The sequence below is a fragment of the Canis lupus genome, chromosome 15, assembly GCF_003254725.2.
Source record: "Canis lupus dingo isolate Sandy chromosome 15, ASM325472v2, whole genome shotgun sequence".
NCBI classification, from domain to species: domain Eukaryota; kingdom Metazoa; phylum Chordata; class Mammalia; order Carnivora; family Canidae; genus Canis; species Canis lupus.
The window spans coordinates 46,604,560-46,623,744 of NC_064257.1; the positions used below are offsets into that span (position 1 = coordinate 46,604,560).

General features: G+C 38.5%; 1 protein-coding gene across 4 annotated transcripts in view; it reads right to left on the bottom strand.

The window, feature by feature from the left end:
• NR3C2 (nuclear receptor subfamily 3 group C member 2) overlaps positions 1 to 19,185 on the bottom strand; it is a 330,635-nt gene that overhangs the window by 159,726 nt on the left and 151,724 nt on the right. For all 4 annotated transcript variants that reach the window (XM_049094172.1, XM_049094173.1, XM_035699336.2 and 1 more), the window contains one exon: positions 4,729 to 4,868. In XM_049094172.1, coding sequence (XP_048950129.1) covers positions 4,729 to 4,868 — 140 coding nt within the window. The remainder of the gene's footprint in view (positions 1 to 4,728; positions 4,869 to 19,185) is intronic.

Below are 19,185 nucleotides of genomic sequence, written 5' to 3' on the forward strand. Positions count from 1 at the left end.
TCACATTTAAGAATAGTTTCCCGCAAAGAATAATCTATAAATGTAAAGATTCTATAATCTATATGCTGCGAACTACATTTGGAAGGACTGAGGTACATATTCACAGGCCTGGTTGCCTTAAAATTCTGTGTATTTGAAGAATCCTTTGATTAATCTATAACCATATCTCCTAAAGTGATTATCATTTCAGGAAATAAATTTGTAAGTCTCTTACTTGAACGGAAATGTTTGAGTATGGAAACTGACATCATACGATTTGGCTGACCTTTACCAAGATATGGACTCTTTAGCCTAACAGGTCTGCTTACAAAAATATAAATCCAGTTGACTTTACATAATAATGAACTCTCTCTCTTCCTTTTTACAGCCTTGTAACTCTTCAGTGGTTTGTGGTAGTTGTGTCTACCAGACTTTGCTTGTATACTGAATATCCAAAAAAGAAATTGGGTTATAAAATAGTATACAGAATGTAGTTGGCTCTGTTCATTGAGGAATCACAAAATAAAATACACATGAGATGAAACTCAGGGTAATTTATAGTTGGAAAAAGACTGAGATAGTAAAAACTCAGACTAGAATTAGGGCTGCAGATTAGAAGGCCAGAGGCCTGCATGTGAACTCTTTGGCTGGTTTTATTGCTAATTTACTGATTTGGCGGGAAGTCATTTAACCTCAGTTGCTCTGATGCCACATGTATACACTCACATGTACCTTCAAACATTTATTTGGTGGTGACTAAATATCTAGAGTCTTGCTGAATAGACTCTGGCAAGACTCTGTCCTGCCCTAAAGATACCTAACAGAGAAGCTGAAAGTCCAGTTGATGTTCTTAATATTTTCTCTACTATGCAACTTCCAAAGGTGAGACTGCCAGAGGGTCATTATGAGGGGAAATCTCAACAGTCCAGGCCACAATGGAATGTGTGGGACAGCCTCTACAGAAAATTTTGGCAGACCCTCTGTTATCCCCACTTCCCCCACATGCCTTTTGAGAACTTTTGAGAACTGCTAGTCTAGAAGGATCTTACAGCTTCCAAGGGCAGCACTATAAAGAAAATACTGTATTATAGAAAAAATGAAGATCTAATGAAGAAACCTAACAGCACCACATTATTCTATATGTCTCTCTGTAAAGACATTAGAGAACTGTAGCATTTGATCCTAAGGAATCTAATATTAAAATAAATATCTAATATTTTGATGTACTTTGATTTATAAAATCTGCAAAAACATTTTGTTTTCATTTAATTTTTCTTAGAAGTACATAGGGCAATACTACTTTTCCTATTGAGATATAAAGAAACTGAAACCCAGGCAAATTAAATAACTCACCTAATGAGTGGCAGAGCCAGAAATTAAAACTAAATCTTCTGACCCTAAAATCAGTCCAGTATCCACCCAAGGGCAAACCCTACTTAAAAAATATAAATACATAAATGCTTATTCTTTTTAAGATAGAAAGGTCCTAACAAATCTTCAAGGCAAATAAGCAACTCAAATTTAAAAAAAATATATAAACTTCCATTTTTAAGGTACAATGATATGACTCTTAACAGACATTATTGGAAAATAAGGTGTTCTGAATGAAACTTCTAAGGATTTTTATATTAAATGTTTAAGATGAAAAAATAAACACATATATACATCACATTAAACAGAACACAAAGATTATAATTTACACTTTAAAAAAACAATTTTCAGTCTCCCTACAGTTATTATACCACTATACCAATCTTTAGAGTAAAGTGCTCTGGGGCATAAAGCCTTAAACCTGGAAACTCAGAGCTCAAATTGCTATGTTTTTCCTCCTGTCTCCACTCTAGCAGACACTTCCAGTTCTGTCTTTGGTGTGGTTAGCTCTTTTCAGCTTAACTGGCTCCCTTCATCCCAGCTCCTTCTCCTTCTATCCACTTCCACTTGGAATTCTCTGCTTTTGTGATCTAAGGAGAAGTTTACAGTTATCAGGGAAAGCTAGAAAACAAACTTGGTAAGTATTCAAATTTAAAAACACATGCGTGTTTGCATACGTGTATGTACAACCATAGTCACACATAAGTATGCACACATACTAACAGTGCCAAATTATGTCTTCTCAGTGCTTACATCACTCCCTTTGTTATCACCAAGTAGGCATGAGCGAATGACATATAGGGTCGAATGTCCATAAACTTGAAAATTAAGAAAAATGAAAGAAATAGATCGTGGGATTTGGGGCCATGAGGTGTTAGGCTGGGTCTGTGTGGAGTCCTAAAGACTTTAATACAGGTCTGAGTTTTTGGCTTCATGATTTTGAATAGACTAGTTAGTAGACTGGGTCTAATCCTAATTGTCTTCATCTGTAAAAGGGGAATAAAAAAGAATCTACACACCATAATTTTATAACCACCACCTCAAACTATATAAAGTATTAGAAAAATAATTTATTAAATCAGAAAGTTCTGATACAAAGACAAATTTCTCATATATTCTATCACACAATAAAACAATAAAGAAGTAACAAATACAAAATAAAAACAAGTCCTGACTCTCATGAAGTTTATATTCAAAATTTATAGTCTTGTTTCATGCAGGTGAACTCTAAAATCATAATTCCCCTCCAAAATAGGGACTAAGGTATATTAATAGAAGTTTTAAAAAGTGTTAATCAAGTTTCACTGTTTCACTGTTATTGATCAGCTCTTCAATGAAGATTATAGATATCAAAGCTTTCCTTATTTATTTATACCTTAAGTCTACAAAAATAATTATTTCCTCAGTTACTTTCATAGAACCTACTTAAAACAGGGAAAACTATGCAAAAACATTGGGAAAACCTTTTGCTTCTGAAGCAGAGAAGTGCAGGTTCTATAGAGTTGAAACTTGGGTCCTGATAAGAAGGCTGACCCACCTGCGGGGCAACACAGAGGGTCCTGCTCCAAATGCCCTTCTCCACACTGCTTTATTTTTATATATCACCTTACTTTGTTCACTAATTAGTGAGCCTGGAGCGAGCAGGAGGTGGGGGGTGGGGGGAGTCTTTATATTGGAAGATACAAAGTGGCATTAGGAAGGTACCAGAGGCAATTTTACCTATTTATCTACTACTGAGACAATCATATAGTTAAGAAAAGAGAGAAGGGGGTGACAGGGGAGGAAAGTCTGAAAAAAATAAATTGACTTCACTATCATACAAATTTATTTTCCAAGACTCAGTCTCCTGGTAACAGGATCCATTTTTTTTTCCTGTAGGAAATGCTATTCCCCACTGTTGGTCTAGGTAGCATAGGTTAGCAGACTCCAGCCAGAAGTAGCCTGTCAAATCCCTGCATTCCCAGGTCACTGTGATTGGTTCAGAGGGGAATATGGGGGCCAAGTGTAGTCTTAGATTTAACTGGGGACTTATAAGAACTGTTGGCAACAGAGAACCTCTTTTTCACGAGGTCCTGGTGGCTGTCTAATCACCATGAGACAATATGGACAAGAACAGAGCCAGAGCAAAGTCAAGGGGGGCAGGTCATGGAACTGAGCTCTAACCACCTGGCTTAAGACCATGACTTATGGGAAGCCAAGCCTATACCAGGGCTTTAGAGTTACGTGAGCCAATGAATTTCCATTGGTGCTTAAGCCAGTTTGTGTTCAATTTTCTGTCACCTATAACCAAGAGCCCATATTCTGCGAAAGAAATACAGAATGCCTATTACTGATTCAGTGCTGGGTTTGGGGACTATTAAATAATTAATGGTGTAAATAATGTAAAATCATGTAATATTAACTAAATAATGTGAAATCAAACCCAGAAGCACAGAAGTGACTACTTGGTCAGCTTTTTCATCTGGAACTGAAGACATTTACTCATGGTTACCAGCAAAACAAAGATTAATCATTCAAGTCCCTTACCCTTAGGTCTCTGAAACATCCCAGAAAACTGCCCTGAGAAATAAACCTATGGGCGTTTTCATGTCCCGCTCCTTTTTGAAATCAACGTCAATTATGCCGGTGACACTGCTAACTAATAGCAAAACTTCTACACTTCAACCAGTCATGTAGTCAACATTTAATAAAACCATTTGGACTAAGTCTGATGTTAATTAATTGCTTATAAGTGAGGATGGAGGGAGGCAAAAAAGAAACTAAAAGATAGTACTTCTCCTTAGGAAGTACAATTACTCGGACAGAAGCAAAAGCTAGCCTAAATACACCTAGAGAATTGCAGTCAGATGTTTAACATCCTGATTTGTAAACCTTCAGTTAGAACAAAGGTAAGACTTTAGCTGGGACCTGGAATCCGAAGCAGCTGCTCAATGGAGTCATTCTGTATGGAACGCAATTTAAATTACAGACATGACTCTGATATTAATGTTTTAATTTGCCACACATATATTTGCACAGAAACACAGAAAAGACATGATGCATCCTATGTGGGCCTAGTAAAAATGCTCCTGCACTCATGCAAATTAAATTTACGTAGAATTATCTTTCTAAGGTTCACTGAAAAACCAAGACCAACAAAAACAAAAAGTTATTTTTCGCTGATCTCAGTTCCCAATGTTAAATTTTGCCCATTAAATAGTGCTCAGTGGAAAATCACCAGGTGGTTTTAGGTAAAGACATCATTACTATTTATCACTGACAGATTGCATCAGAAATGTTTTTGAATTATTTCCCAATAATGACTTAGAGTCAACTATACCAGTAAACTACACACTAGGAAAGAAAAGGTGTAAAAGGAACACCCACATGAACATTTACCTTCCACTGCTCTTTTGAAGAACACTTTGCAGCTGCCACAGGTTACTACCCCATAATGACATCCTGAAGCCTCATCCCCACACACCAAACATATTTTGGAAGGTCTTGAAGATCCAGTAGAAACACTTCGTAAGGTAGAGCTGAGGAAAGAAATCAAGATTTAAATAAATACACTGTAGTAGCACATTTGATATGCTGTATAGTTTAGCTCAAAATCTGTCAATACTCGTGGTTGCCTAAATGAATTCAGTATTTATGGGTCACGAGTGTGACTTAGAAAATGAAAACTCTATCAGTGGAGGAATGCTATCCAGAATTCTGTATAGCAAAGCACAGCCTTTTTCAAAAGCACCAAAAAATAATATTCACATATTTACTTTTCTCCATATTTTTGAGAAAGTTGACCAGAAAATCTTATTTGCATTCTAGGTGGGTAGGGAGGAGAAGAATCTTGAGTCAAGTCATCAGGGAAATATTTTTGGTATCAAAGAACTATTACAATACTTCTCCACTCTCTTTACTCAGATTATAAATCTCAAATTATGCTAGATAAACTCCCATTTCCAACACAATCCACTAACTAAAATGCAAAACTTCTTCCTTTACTGTCAGCAATTTTAACCCTCCAAGCTTCTACATTTTTTTCCTCTTACCTTACTTAGATAGGTATGTTCAAATCACTTCAATTTGCTTAATAATTTGAGGGGACATAGTCAATACTTAAAAAAAAAAAAAGCTATGTACAGTAAATATTTCAGTATCTTTTTGGTAAGAAACTGAAGGGTTCTGGGCATTGGTTTTTAGGGACAAATTTAACCCTTTAAGCAAAAATCTATATGAATACTTTTATTTCATTTTTTAAAGAAAAAATTTAGTTATTTATTCACGAGAGACAGAGACAGAGAGAAAGCACGCATGCGAGAGAGGCATATGCAGAGGGAGAAGCAGGCTCCCCGCGGGGAGCCTAATGCAGGACTCGATCCCAAGACCCCAAGATCATACACTGAGCCGAAGGCAGATGCTCAATGAATGAGCCACCCAGGTGCCCTTATATGAATACTTTTAAAGGGGCATCTTTGCATATATATTGTGGTATATTATATATTCCACTGCTAGTTAATGGCACAGTTTAAACAAAACTGTTTTAAATTCTAATAAGGACTCATAGTTTAGTGACAGATGTGTTTTGAGCAGGCAAAGAAGGTGATGTTATTCATTCTTCGTCCTCATGCATTTATTATCTATATGCAGGTCCTGTGCAAGGTACTGAGGAAATAAATACCCAAACCTAGTATCTGTCCTCCAGTTAGTGGGAACATGAATTATTACGGTGAGTGCTACGCTGCAGGGCCGTATGGTGCACATACTGGGACAGCTGGGGCGATGTCACTCAAGAAGCACTTCTCAAAAGGTGACCACTGAACTGAATTTGGAAACACAACTGGATGAGAGTTGGGCCAAGAAAAGGGGCAGGGGAAGCAGAAAGTACAGTGGCTCAGGGAAATGCCAGCTAGACATATTCAGAAACTTTGAGTAGGTTTATTGTATGTCACCACCATCACCTTGCTGTCACGACATCGGTCTCCATGTGAAATAGCAAGAATGTGGGGAAAAGACTCAAAGAAAACACAGTAAAAGGTTAGAATGGTTAGATTACAGGGATGCTTTCTTTTTCTGTCTTCCCAATTAGCTAAAATGTAATAATAATTCTGTCCTGGTAATTTTTTTTTAAAGATTTGAACTATTTTACCTATGCTCTCACCAGAAGAAGAAGAAGGGTCAAAATATTTAGCTGCTGGAGCACTGCAGCATGACCGACTTTCGAGAAAATGACTTCTTAAATCAAGGACTGAAACAATGTTCTCCAAAGTTGTTTCTCCTTCTGAGAAAAGTGCTCTTTATTATTTTTATTTGTGTCCTTTGACTTCTTTATGGCATTCAAAACATTCCATTTCAGCACCAGTAACTTCTTCAGCATATCAGCCAGGGGAACTCAATCCATGCTCTGTCCGACTGGCTTAGGCTTCACAGGGAAATACCTCGACTTCGTAAACAGAATGTAACTTATGATCTTCATCAACATGTAACTGCTTTTCCACAACCACTAGCCTGCATGAGACTTGTATTTCACATTTTTGAGAGCCCCAGGCTTGGTCCCCAAACTTAATAATCTCGTAACCTCTGTCTTCGCAACTCTCTTCTATCCAAACTCACTTCCTCTGTGATCTCGCCTAGTTTCTTGGCTTTGAATATCATCAATATGCCCCGGACTTCCAAATGTTCACCTGCGGCCCATACACCTCTCTGGAATTTCTGCCCCATTCATCTGACGGCCTGACGTGTCCAGTTGAATGTCTGAGTGTTGAATGTATGTTTGCGGATCATCCTCCTGCTCCTCCAACAGACTTTGTCATCTCAGTTAATGGTAACTGTTTGGGCTCAACTGTGTTCTCTCCAAAATTTGTGTGTTGAAGTCCTAGCCCTGAGGAAGTCAGCTTGGGCCTTTCCTTGGGAGTGGGCTTGAAGCCCATATGATCAGTTAAGACGAGCGCGTCCTGGCGTGGGGTGGGCCCCTTCCCCAGCTTGGCTGGCATGCTTACTCAAAAGTGGGGATTAGGGGACACACACACACACACACACACACACACACAAATGCCGTGTGAAACACACACACACACACAAATGCCGTGTGAAGGTAAAGGTGGTGGTGCTTTTACGAGCCAAATAACACTGAGGATTGCCAGGAGACTACCAGGAGCTAGGAGTCAGGCAGGATCAGGTTCTCCCTCACAGCCTTCAAAAGGAACCAACCCTGCTGTCACCTTAATCGCAGACATCAGGTCTTCAGACCCCGGGGACAACATATTTCTGCTGTTTCAGCCACCCAGATTGGGATGCTTTGTGGCCGCAGGCCTGGAAAACTAAAACAGCAAATTGGACTCATCCCTGACTCTACTCACACCACACACACAATCTGTTAAAGTCTACTCACTTTGTCTTCAGAATACATCCAGATTCTGCTCACCTCCCACTGTTCCTGTGGTACCACTAGCCCAAGCCATCAACATTTCTTCCCTGGAATCTGCAAAAGCCTTGTAGCTGATCTTCCAGTTTCTCCCTGCGCCCCTCCTTCCCCTGTAGTCAGAATGATTCTGACTCACTCCTCTGCTCAAAGACCATCCAGGGGCTTTCTTTTACACTCAGAGGAAAAGTCACTGTTACCCATGTAACCATAGGGCCATAATCTGGCTTCCCAGACTTCTCTAACCTCTTTGACTTGCCTACACCGCTTCAGCAACACTGGCCTCCCCACTAGCCCCTGAACCCACCAGGCGCGCTCTGACCTCAGGGCCTTTGCACTTGCTATCCCCTCTTCACCTAGGTATCTAGAGAGTCCTCTCTCCTTCACCTCCTTCATCCAAATGTCACCTTCTCAGTCAACCCTTCTCTGACTATGCTACTGAAAATGCTCCCATCCTCAGGATCCTCTTTCTTCTTCTGGCTTTATTTTTCTTCCTAGAATATATCAGCATCTAAAACACCATCCACTTTACTTCTGTACTCTGTTTATTGTCTTCCTCATCCCCGCAAGAAAGTAAATTTAACAGGAACGGGGGTTTCTTCTGCTATTTACCACGGTGTCCCCAGAGACAGGTCCCTACTCAGTACTTGAGTAAATGAGTGATTTCAAATAACTGGCACTGTCACAACAGATAACGTAAAACCTACTGCATCAACAACTTTCAAGTGCTACTACACTCCTTATATAAAGGAATGAGATTTGTTTTTAACCATCTAGAGAGTGAAAAGTATGCAGTGGAACCAAATTAAGAGAATTCGAAGAGAGAGTCTAAGTATGAAAAAGACACACGGTGAAGTCCAAATTAAAACAATTTTCTTTAATTATAAAATTAAAGCAAACATGAATGATGTTTCCCTCTTGTTCACTGCCATCTTTCAATGACACAGAGCAAATCTGCCTCATGTGCAGCCCTCTGCCTCCTGGGTTTCCGTTACCCTGTATTGAGCTCGTTCTTCTTACCACGCCTCCTCTATTTTTCAGACTCCTCATTTTCTAGATCATCAATGTAGCTTTTCTTCAGAGCTCGACCCATGACCATCTTTTTTCTTATTTCTGTACTTTATCCCTTCATGATCTCATTCCCTGTCCCAGCTCCAACAGCTCTCTTGGTGAATGACTTCCCAAATCTTCATATCTGGCTCCAACCACTCCCCCATGTCCAACTGCCTGTTTTCACTTCCTTTACATAACATCTCTGCCTCTGCATTCTATGAGCTTCTAGAAGGGTCCGGCTATCTGCGAGCTTCCCAGGGTCAAACCCTGGACTCTCCCCCTAACTGCCAAATCTAACAGTTATTGCTGCTATGAACACGGTACCAGGCCCTCGTCACTCACTTTCGAAAGGTTCCTCCCTGACACCAGCCTCTCCTCCCTTCCAGCATCTCTTCCAGGAGCTGAGAAATGAATTTTCCTGTTTAAGAGCTCTGCCTGAATGATCTCCATCACCCCCCACCCTGTCACGAACGATGACCTCAGTAGGACAGCTAAGTGCTCTCCCCCCACAACCTCCCTTCAGGTCCTCCTGTGTGCCCAGCCTTGCGCACCCTCCCTGCAGGGCACACCTGCACTTGCACAACCCAGCTTCCCCTGCTCCCACTCCTGGCAATGCATCCATCCTTGCAGGGGCCGCATCCATCCTTGCATGGGGCCCCATGTTCTCCTGCCCTCCTCCTGATTCACCCCAGTGCTCGGCTCCCCCCCTTTCAGCAGTCCTCTCTCAGGGCCTTATGGGCCTTACATTAGAGACCCGCGTACTCATCCTAGTCCCTTCAGGGCAAAACCCTGTCCTGTGCAGCTCTGTGCTCTCTGATGCCATTAGTGTGGGGTTGCTACTATTTATTGGATGAACGAAATCTCACTCCTAATCTCATTACAGTAGAACATAAATTTCCAAAAGGCGATTGGACAGAAGGTAAATTAACGAGGCCAAGGTTATCGGCTCAATTCCCATACGGTTCGTTTAGCTTTTCACAGAGGAAACGGGCGGGGGGAGGGGGGAACCCATCCGGGGACATAGACTGCTCTCCAAAGCCCAGCCAGCAGTCTCACAAACACATGCATTAGGAACCCAGAAGACAGGCCACAAAGAATGGATGGGTCGGGAAGCACCAGTCCCTACTGACACTTACTCATGTGGTTACCTTTGAAACTGAAATATGGGACGTGTTGGGAAATTATATGTTCAGTCTTAAGCAACACATCAGTCCATTTTAGAAGAGAGTGGGTAGAGAGAAGGGAGAGTAGAAGGGAAGCAGGAAGAGAATGACAGGGTGCCAGATGTTGGACTCACTTCTTAGGCACCGAGTGCTATCAAAGCACAAAGCTTATTCAGTGATTCTGTATGTCAGAATTCAACTCTATAGCATGGTCTATTTACTAGGCATCTGCAGACAATGTGAGGGCTAGACTGCAGGGTCAGCTATGCAGGGGCAAAAGCAGGAAGAGAGGTTCAGGCTCCAGTTCTAGCTCAGCTATTTCCTGGTGAGACCTCAGCAAAACCACCTCTCCTCTTTGGACCATAATTCTCATTATAACAAGGTTAAATGGGAAATCTCCAAGATTCTTTTCAAGATGTCCTTTTAAGACAAAGATGGATACAAAAGATAAATGGGGCAGCCTGTGCTGATCAAGTTTTATACAAACCAAACCATCAAGCTCAAATTAAAGACAATGAATCTACACCACAAATAACCATCATTTGATCTAGAACAGGCGTAAGAACATCTAAATGTAAAATCATATTCTTTCAACAACATCTAATCGTGTAGCACTTAAGACTCTATTACATCTACTTGATTGCATCTATGTTGATTTTGGTTAAAATTTCTTAATAAACGTATGCATTAAAAGGGTACTCTACCCCCTAAAAACCATTTTTATATTGGGAAAAACTATCCAAACTGATGATTTTTGGTCTTGGTTATCAAAGAAACATTGCTCACTAAAAGAAGTTTGTAACCTATAGAAAAGGAAGTTAGTTCATAGGGTTTCATACAAATGTTAAAATACTATGAAGCAAAAGTCTGTGAACATTGTATTTCTGCTTATAAAGACAGTATTTGTTAGGAAAAAACAAGAAAGATGCAGCTATTTTTAGTGCTAAATATAACAATTCTAATGACCCAGTGAGAAGACTGAAGACATTAATCAAGGTTCTAGGTGCATGCTGATTTTGGTGACATTTGGAAAGGGATACACTAGCCAATCACTAAAAACATCCCTGAAGGGACGCTTGGTGACTCAGTGGTTGAGTGTCTGACTTCAGCTCAGAGCGTGATCCCAGGTCCCGGGATCAAGTCCCATGTCGGGCTCTCTGCATGGAGCCTGCTTCTCCGTCTGCCTATGTCTCTGCCTCTCTGTGTATGTCTCTCATGAATAAATATATAAAATCTTTGGGAAAAAAAAATCTCTGAAATGGCAGGATGTTTAGGAAGAAGCAGTAAGAAGCTATATGAGAAAAAAAATGGTTTTTAGTGATCAAAACATGACTGGAAAACAAAACAAAACGAAACGAAACATGACTGGAGAAACCAGCTCACCGAGAAACTGTAATGTGCCATGTTGTTCCAGGAGAGACCATATGAAAAACTATCTTTCCACATCATTATAACAATTACAGAATAACACAGTAGTGACTGACGCGCTATTCAGTGAGCTGAAATTCTTCATATGAAAATACTGTCTCATTTCTTAAACTCACTCAACGTGAATTAAATGAACCTATCTTTTGTACTATCACTTAATCAGATATATGCTTCTACCATCTCCACCAGCTGCTAAAAAGGATCTTTTCCCCATGTAATCAACTCCAGTGTTCAGTCAGCTATCTAGAGCAGGGTGAGAATTCTGAGGAATATACAACAATACTTCAATAAGCATCATTGTCTCTGAGCACATGGGTGTGTTTTAAATCATTTGTTAATTAAGCAATTCATGGAAGGCCTATTATAGGCACCACTGTGACGAATAAGAGAGAAAGTCCCTATTCCTGTGGAGTTTCTACCGTAGTAAGAGAGATAGACAATACAGAAGTAAGCGAACAATTTCAGCTAGTGAGAAGTGCTATCGTATTTTACAATCTCAGTTGTACAAATGAGATTACAAGGCTACCCACCACTGAAAATTCAAAAATATAACTAGCATGGAAATTGAAAATTTAAAGCACAGCTATAGCTGATCAGTCTTTTCCAATTGACTTTTTTGTTTGTTTTCACGATAGTTTATATCATAAATAATGTTAGACTGGCTTTGTTTATCCTGCCCTGGGTGGCTCAGCAGTTAAGCACATCTGCTTTGGCTCAGGGTGTGATCTTGGAGTACTGGGTCCGAGTCCCACATCAGGTTCCCTGCATGGAGCCTGCTTCCCCCTCTGCCTATGTCTCTGTCTCTCTCTTTCTGTGTCCCTCATGAATAAATAAATAAAATCTTAAAAAAAAAAAAAAAAGAGAAAGAAAGAAAACAACAGACTGAGACTGGATGGGGTGGTGGAGCACAGGACTCTTTAGAAAGGTAGCCTGAGAAAACATCTCTGGGGAAACTGAAATAACAAAGTAGCCAGCTATGTGAAGATGCCAAAACAAGGGACAAATAAGGACAAAGTCTCTGAGATAGGAATGAATGTGACATGTTTCCGAGACAGAAAGGAGGGCATTGAGGCCAAGCTGCAGGCAACAAGGTAGAAGGGGAGACAGGAGATAGGACTTAAGGCCCAAAAAGAGGGTAGAGATGGACTGCATGGGCCTCCAAGGCTATGGTAAGGAGTAGGAATACTATTTTTTTTTTGAGATTTTATTTATTTATTTGAGAGAGAGAAAGAACGTGCTAGCACAAGCAGGGGGAGGGGCAGAGGAAGAGAGAAAGGGAGAAGCAGACTCCCCGCTGAGCAGGGAGCCCAATATGGGACTTGATCCCAGTACCCTGGGATCATGACCCAAGCTAAAGGCTGATACTTAACTGACTGAGCCACCCAAGTGCCCCAGAATACTATTCTAAGTGCCATCAGGAGTGATGTGAATACTGATATGTTTTAAGCAAGAGGGTAATATGATCTGATGGACACTTAAAACACCTTACCGAGGCTGTTGTGCGGAGAATGGACTGGAGGCATGGGCGGTGTTGGAGTGAGGGCGAACAGCAAAGGAGAATTCAGTAATGTCCTAGCCAGGATGGGATAATGGCTTCTACAGGTTAAGCTTACAGTAGTAAAGACAGTGAGAAGTGACTGTTTTTTTTCTTTAGATAGTACCAACAGGATTTGCAAAACTGGATGGCAGTGCTATTAATATATAAAATTGAGATGAAGAGCTGGTGGGCAGGGTAGGAGAGTGTGTTTTGGATCCAACAGTGGTAGGACAGTATTGATACATTGTGTTCTATCTTTGTAAATAATGTAATAACAATTAATTATATGATAGTTTATCCATTGGGAAAATGGGGAGTGATTTATATTAGGTTTACATAACCTTTCTGGACCAGTTTCCTCAACCATAAAGTAGTGATAACAAAGCTCCGACCTTATATTACTCAATATATGTAAGAGCTCTAAGAACAGTGACATATCTTCCATGTTATTTAAATTCTGGTGATAATTAATCAGTGTTACTATAAGATCTATAATCCTTAACAGTGACTGCCACAGTAGTAAAACTACAGATAATTCCACTTTATTATTTTTTATGTTATTGCTTTTAATTTATATAAACAGGTATAAGATGGGTAAGCAGCAAAAGAAAACGTTTTTAAATATACTATAAAATACTAGTACTACCATATTAGCCATATTGTGTATTTACTGCACTGGCAGTGTTTTGTGTGCATATGGATTTAAGTATTTTATTTATTTATTTATTTATTTATTTATTTATTTATTTATTTATTTATTTATTTATTATTTTTGGATTTAAGTATTTCTTGTAAGTATTCTAGTTCCTCTCATGTCTAGGATGTGCAAGGTGGGAACAGCCACATTACATCATTAGGATAAACAATCAGATTCAAATATATTTTTATATAAAGAACACTGAATCTAAGAAACATAAGAATCTCGAGAACACTAAAAAAAAAGCCTTTCAAGAACATAAATCAACCTTTAAGAATTGGTTTACTAAAATCCTATTTTCACCCACACATAAAACATGCCAAAAAATAAAAAGAACAAAAGCCAATACCACAAAACTTTTTTTGCTATTTCCCTTTGTTTTGATAAGCACATATTGTGAAGCACAATATTTAATGTGAGGTATCTTATTCTAGTTTCCTCATTATATTTTGGAGTGATTTTTATGGTATATTTTCTTTTATGGTGTCATCTTTGATGATAAATGAATCATTAATGTTTGGGGGTATAATTCATCACCAAATAGGGTTCATCCTCTTAAGTCACAATTCATGATGTGCCACAGACAGAAATTTAAAAAATTTAAAAAATTTAAAATTTTAAAAATTTAAAAATTGGTATCGTATTTTACAATCTCAGTTGTACAAATGAGATTACAAGGCTACCCACCGCTGAAAATTCAAAAATATAACTAGCATGGAAATTGAAAATTTAAAGCACAGCTATAGCTGATCAGTCTTTTCCAATTGACTTTTTTGTTTGTTTTCACGATAGTTTATATCATAAATAATGTTAGACTGGCTTTGTTTAATAAGATATGTATTTTCCTACACTCTGAATTTCATTTAAATGAAGGAAATTTGCCCATAAAAGACTTAAAATCATAATCAAGAAAGCACAGCCTCAGTATAATAGAAAAATATCTCGATGTAGATCTAAAAGAAAAAAAGGTAGAAATATTTTGGATCACAACAAACTAAAGTCCACACTACTATGTACAGAATTTCATTTTAAAAATAAGGATCTATGTTAGGAGTGCATTTGAGTAACTTTTCCTCCTTAAACTATAGCTAGACAAATTAGCATTTGATCAAAATATGCAAAACCTATTTTTAGAAAATAGGCAAAAATATTTAAATCTAGATTAAAACATATTTTCTAACAAAACAAAGAAAACAGTCAAATGTAATTATAGGTGACTGAATTATTAATGAATTATTTTAATCAAATTATTTTTACTAAATACAAGCTTTGTGAAAGTCCTGAGAATACAGAGATAATAAATGGCTTCTATTCTCAATAAGTTTAAAATTGAGTAGGGTAGATAAGACCTGGAGTCTGGTAAATATTAAAATCACTGCATGATAAGAGTTATCCATGGCTTAAAAATAAATGAAAATTAAAAAATGAGCTACACCAAAAAAAAAAAAATCCAGAAAATGGCAAAATGTACTAGAACCCAAATTCAAGGAACACATTCTAGAGATAAACGTGAAAAGTGGCCCAAATCATGGAGGGTCTCTAACACTAGATTAAGTAGTCAGATGACTGTGGAACATTGAGTTAAAACATCTGGTAGACAACTGAAAATGTAGCATGGAAAATGAATGGGAACAAAAATCTACCAAGTCATAATAAAAGTGACTTGATTATGATTTTTTAATGCATACAATACAGACAATGAGAGCAAAAAAGATCTGATGAACTGGAAGAAAAATAAGAGCCACTAGATAGTACAAGCACAAAAATTGCATTCAACAAAAGCAAGGGTAGAACATAACTTAAAAGATAGGTAATTCTTAGAGAGCAAGGACTCTACATTTTATCCACAGAAAAATGAATGAATGCACCCAGAGAGAAATTGAAATGAGGAGAAAAGGTCACAAATGGAAATCAATAGAAAACAAACATTTCTGGTTAGACAGGAAAAAGGAACAAACAAATCTAAGGGGGCTAAAAAACCCAGAGGCAAGATAATGCAGTCTTAGACTCAAAGGGAGGGGCACATCAATGGAAGATCAACAGTGTCAAATGCCACCAAGAGAACAAGACTTAAGGTTGGCCATTGGGAAATTGTCATGGTGGACACACCATTGACCTTCGGGATGGTTACTTTTATGCATATATAAAATGCATATATAAGCCACATTTAAGTGAGAAGCATTCTACATCTTTCTATTAAGGAGTTGCCATATTCAGAGATGTCCTTGACATAAAACCATACCTGGTAGTATAATACACTTGAGCATATGCAGAGTCTCTAAGAAGATCTAACATCAAATCATCTCCAGAAGTATTTATTAAGCATGTGTATATTAATCACTGGTTGCTAAGACAATGACCAAATATATGTGCTAAAAAAAATGCCTCCATATTTTATTTTGCCTCTGAAATCACTGGCATATGTGTATTTATATACATCATAAATTATTAATCTAAAATCCTCTAGATATGAATCATAAACTTATCATCTGTGGGTCAGTACTTTAAAAGTATGTTTTAAGGAGATTACCTCTAAATGCTTGCTTGAGTGTATAAAGTGTGTTTTAAGGAGATTACTACAAAATGCTTGCTTGAGTGTTTTTAATTACAGTAACTTTGCTTTTGAAATATACTATATATAGTACACAGGATTTAACTTTTTCCCCTGAATGTTAACTATCCTTATGTTAAGATGCAGACTTAGATGCTGATACAGATGGCATGAGACACTGAGCACTAATGGGTACTGAACCTAGCTGTGGACTTTGAACCCGAGTTATTTGGAAATTACTGATCAAAGTGTAGATCTGTTTACCACATTTTCAAAAAGTTGATGTAAAACATGCTTCATCATGGCCTTTCTGTGCAGCAGAATATGGCTTCTTTCTATAAATTTAATTAATGAGTCAAAGTGCCAAATTGCTTTTTCCCTGAGTGGTTTCTCTTACATTCTAAAAATGATCATTTTCCTTGTCGCCGGTATTACCCTCTGATTCACCAACTCAATTCCACTAGCACTGCTGCTATGCAAGACTCGTTCATGAGCTTACAGGGGCTTTTGTCTGCACTCTCATCCTCCTGTTCTACCTGCCTTAATACTAAGTTTTTTCACGTAGGATAAAGGGATATCCTTCACTATTTCATAAATGTACATGTGATAGGTTTAGAGCAGCTCACTCAAAAATCTATAAATTACTGACAGTGTGACAGTACTTTCGCTGACACGACATTCTGTCATAGTTACTTCAAACCTATTCAATACCTGACTTTGAGTAGAGTTAGCGCCCCTCAAAAGACTAAAATAAGCACCTAATATGACATCAAAAGTCCTAAAGAATTGTTTTAATTAATGGGATTAAATAAATTCATTAACATTTCAGTTTTCAAAGTTATCACTTGAGAGTTAGAAAAAAACTAGAAACAAAGTTCTCAAGTAACAAACTTATTTTCTAAGGGTTCATTCTATAATTTGAAAATGGCATTACTGTTTCCAGGTCAGCTTAATACTCTGAGATGATCTTTCAGTAAAGATATAAGGACTCTATCAGGAAAAAAAATATCTTTCTTATTCACACATTAGCTTCTAACATGTAAAAAAAAAAATGTATCCCTTTCCAAAACATGAATGATTTTTTTCTAGTCGTCAGGGGTTTTCTTTATGGAAGCCTACAAGCATAACCACACACACAAAAAGAGCAACCTTGTCCTTATTGTCACTTGTACCTGGATCCTGTTGGCAGGCATCACCAAGATGAATGATTTGGTCAGCACCACAAAATGCTACTCGGGGGACAGACCCCCTCACTGGTAAGCTCTGAAAATAAGGTGTGCACACACACACCAAAGAGGAGACCCATATACACACGCACACAAAAATCTTCTGCAGTGTCACGATGTGCTGCCCTTCAGGTATTTTTCATTAAGAATTTTCTGGGAAGAAAACAGCAGAGGCTTTCAATGGGAGCAACAACAGGGCACTAGTCAGTAGGTTGAGATGACTGAGTCTGCAGAGTGATGCAGAGGCATCTCTTCTCCCTCATACCCACACCCTTCAGGATTGACAAGTCAGTGCTGTTCTCGTCCATCAGTTGGTCCATGGTTATCCTCAAGTTTCCCTTAACACTAACTCCCTTTTAAAATTCTCCTGCTCAAGCACAATTTGTAGGACTCAACCATATGAAATAGCTATTTTTAGCTGTTTTTGACCTGAAAAATTAGAAATTTGTTATGGCTCCACGTAACTCATATCTGGCCTCTGGCTTTATTATTATTTTTTTAAGATTTTATTTATTTATTCATGAGAGACACAGAGAGAGGCAGAGACAGAGGCAGAAGGAGAAGCAGGCTCCATATGGGGAGCCCGACGTGGGACTCAATCCCGGGACCATGTGTTCATGCCCTGAGCCGAAGGCGGATGCTCAACCACTGAGCCACCCAGGGGCCCCTGGCCTCTGGCTTTAATGATAAAACCATAATTCCAACTCAATAAAGTGATCATTTCCTATTATGTGGGAATGAGTCCTTTCCTAGGTATGGTGGTCCTGGGCCTTCAAAGTAACACACTGATGTTCCAGGGTGAAGTTAAAAATTGGTTATCCTCAGCCCCAGACCAAGTTCCCTTCTATTACCACACTTCCCATTCCACCAATTCTCCCTAAGAATTAAAAATCTGTTATCTGTTTTTAATTTTTTCTGATCAATTTCATTACTTTTACTTTTAAGTGAAATGGTGTTTGTTGTCTTTTTGTTTTGGGGTTTTTTTTTAATAATTTTAATAAACCAAACTGTATGCTCATTTCCTAACTTGGTGTGAACAGAACAATGATAGAATCCTGAGTACTTTCTCCGGGTCTTTGTTTTTCTTAGGGTTTGAAGTTTGGAGCTGTTTGATTTCCTCTCTCTAAAAATATGTGAGGCCTAAGGTTGCAGGAAGGCTGGTCTTTGGTTAGCTAAGATCGTTTGTGCATATATGTGCTAACACACAGTCATTGAATTAGTGCCATTCTATGTAGCTAACAACAGGGTACATAAAAATGCTGTATTTATACCATTAGCTACCATCTTTCCCAGGTATCTTGCACCCTACCCTACACTTAAGGTAAAATCAAGGGAAAAAATCCCCCCAATACTCTGCTTCTGTCTCCTTTTCTCTACTTCTTTCTCTTCCCATCTGTCCCCCTTCCTCTTGCCCCAACTCTACTCATATATATTTTGTTTTTGAGAAAAAAGCTACCACTAAAATCAGAGATGTGGGTATATTTGGTTCTCATTAGAGCAGACATTAAAATTATTTAAATATCTAATTTAAATTTAGGGCCATTTAGGTATGTGCCAGTAGTTGGGAGTGGAAGAAGGAAGAACTAGTTAGAGCCCACTGTTCTAGCTAGGCTCACTTATACCTCCTTCCTCACTCTACTTCTGATGTTATTCTGGTGCTAAGGAATAGGGATGGTTACCTCCAAGCATCTCTCCAAGGCTATGGTTGTGTGGTAAGAACAACGGTCTTGCCTGTCTTTTCATTTATTCAACACCATTACTGATTACCTAGCATATGCCA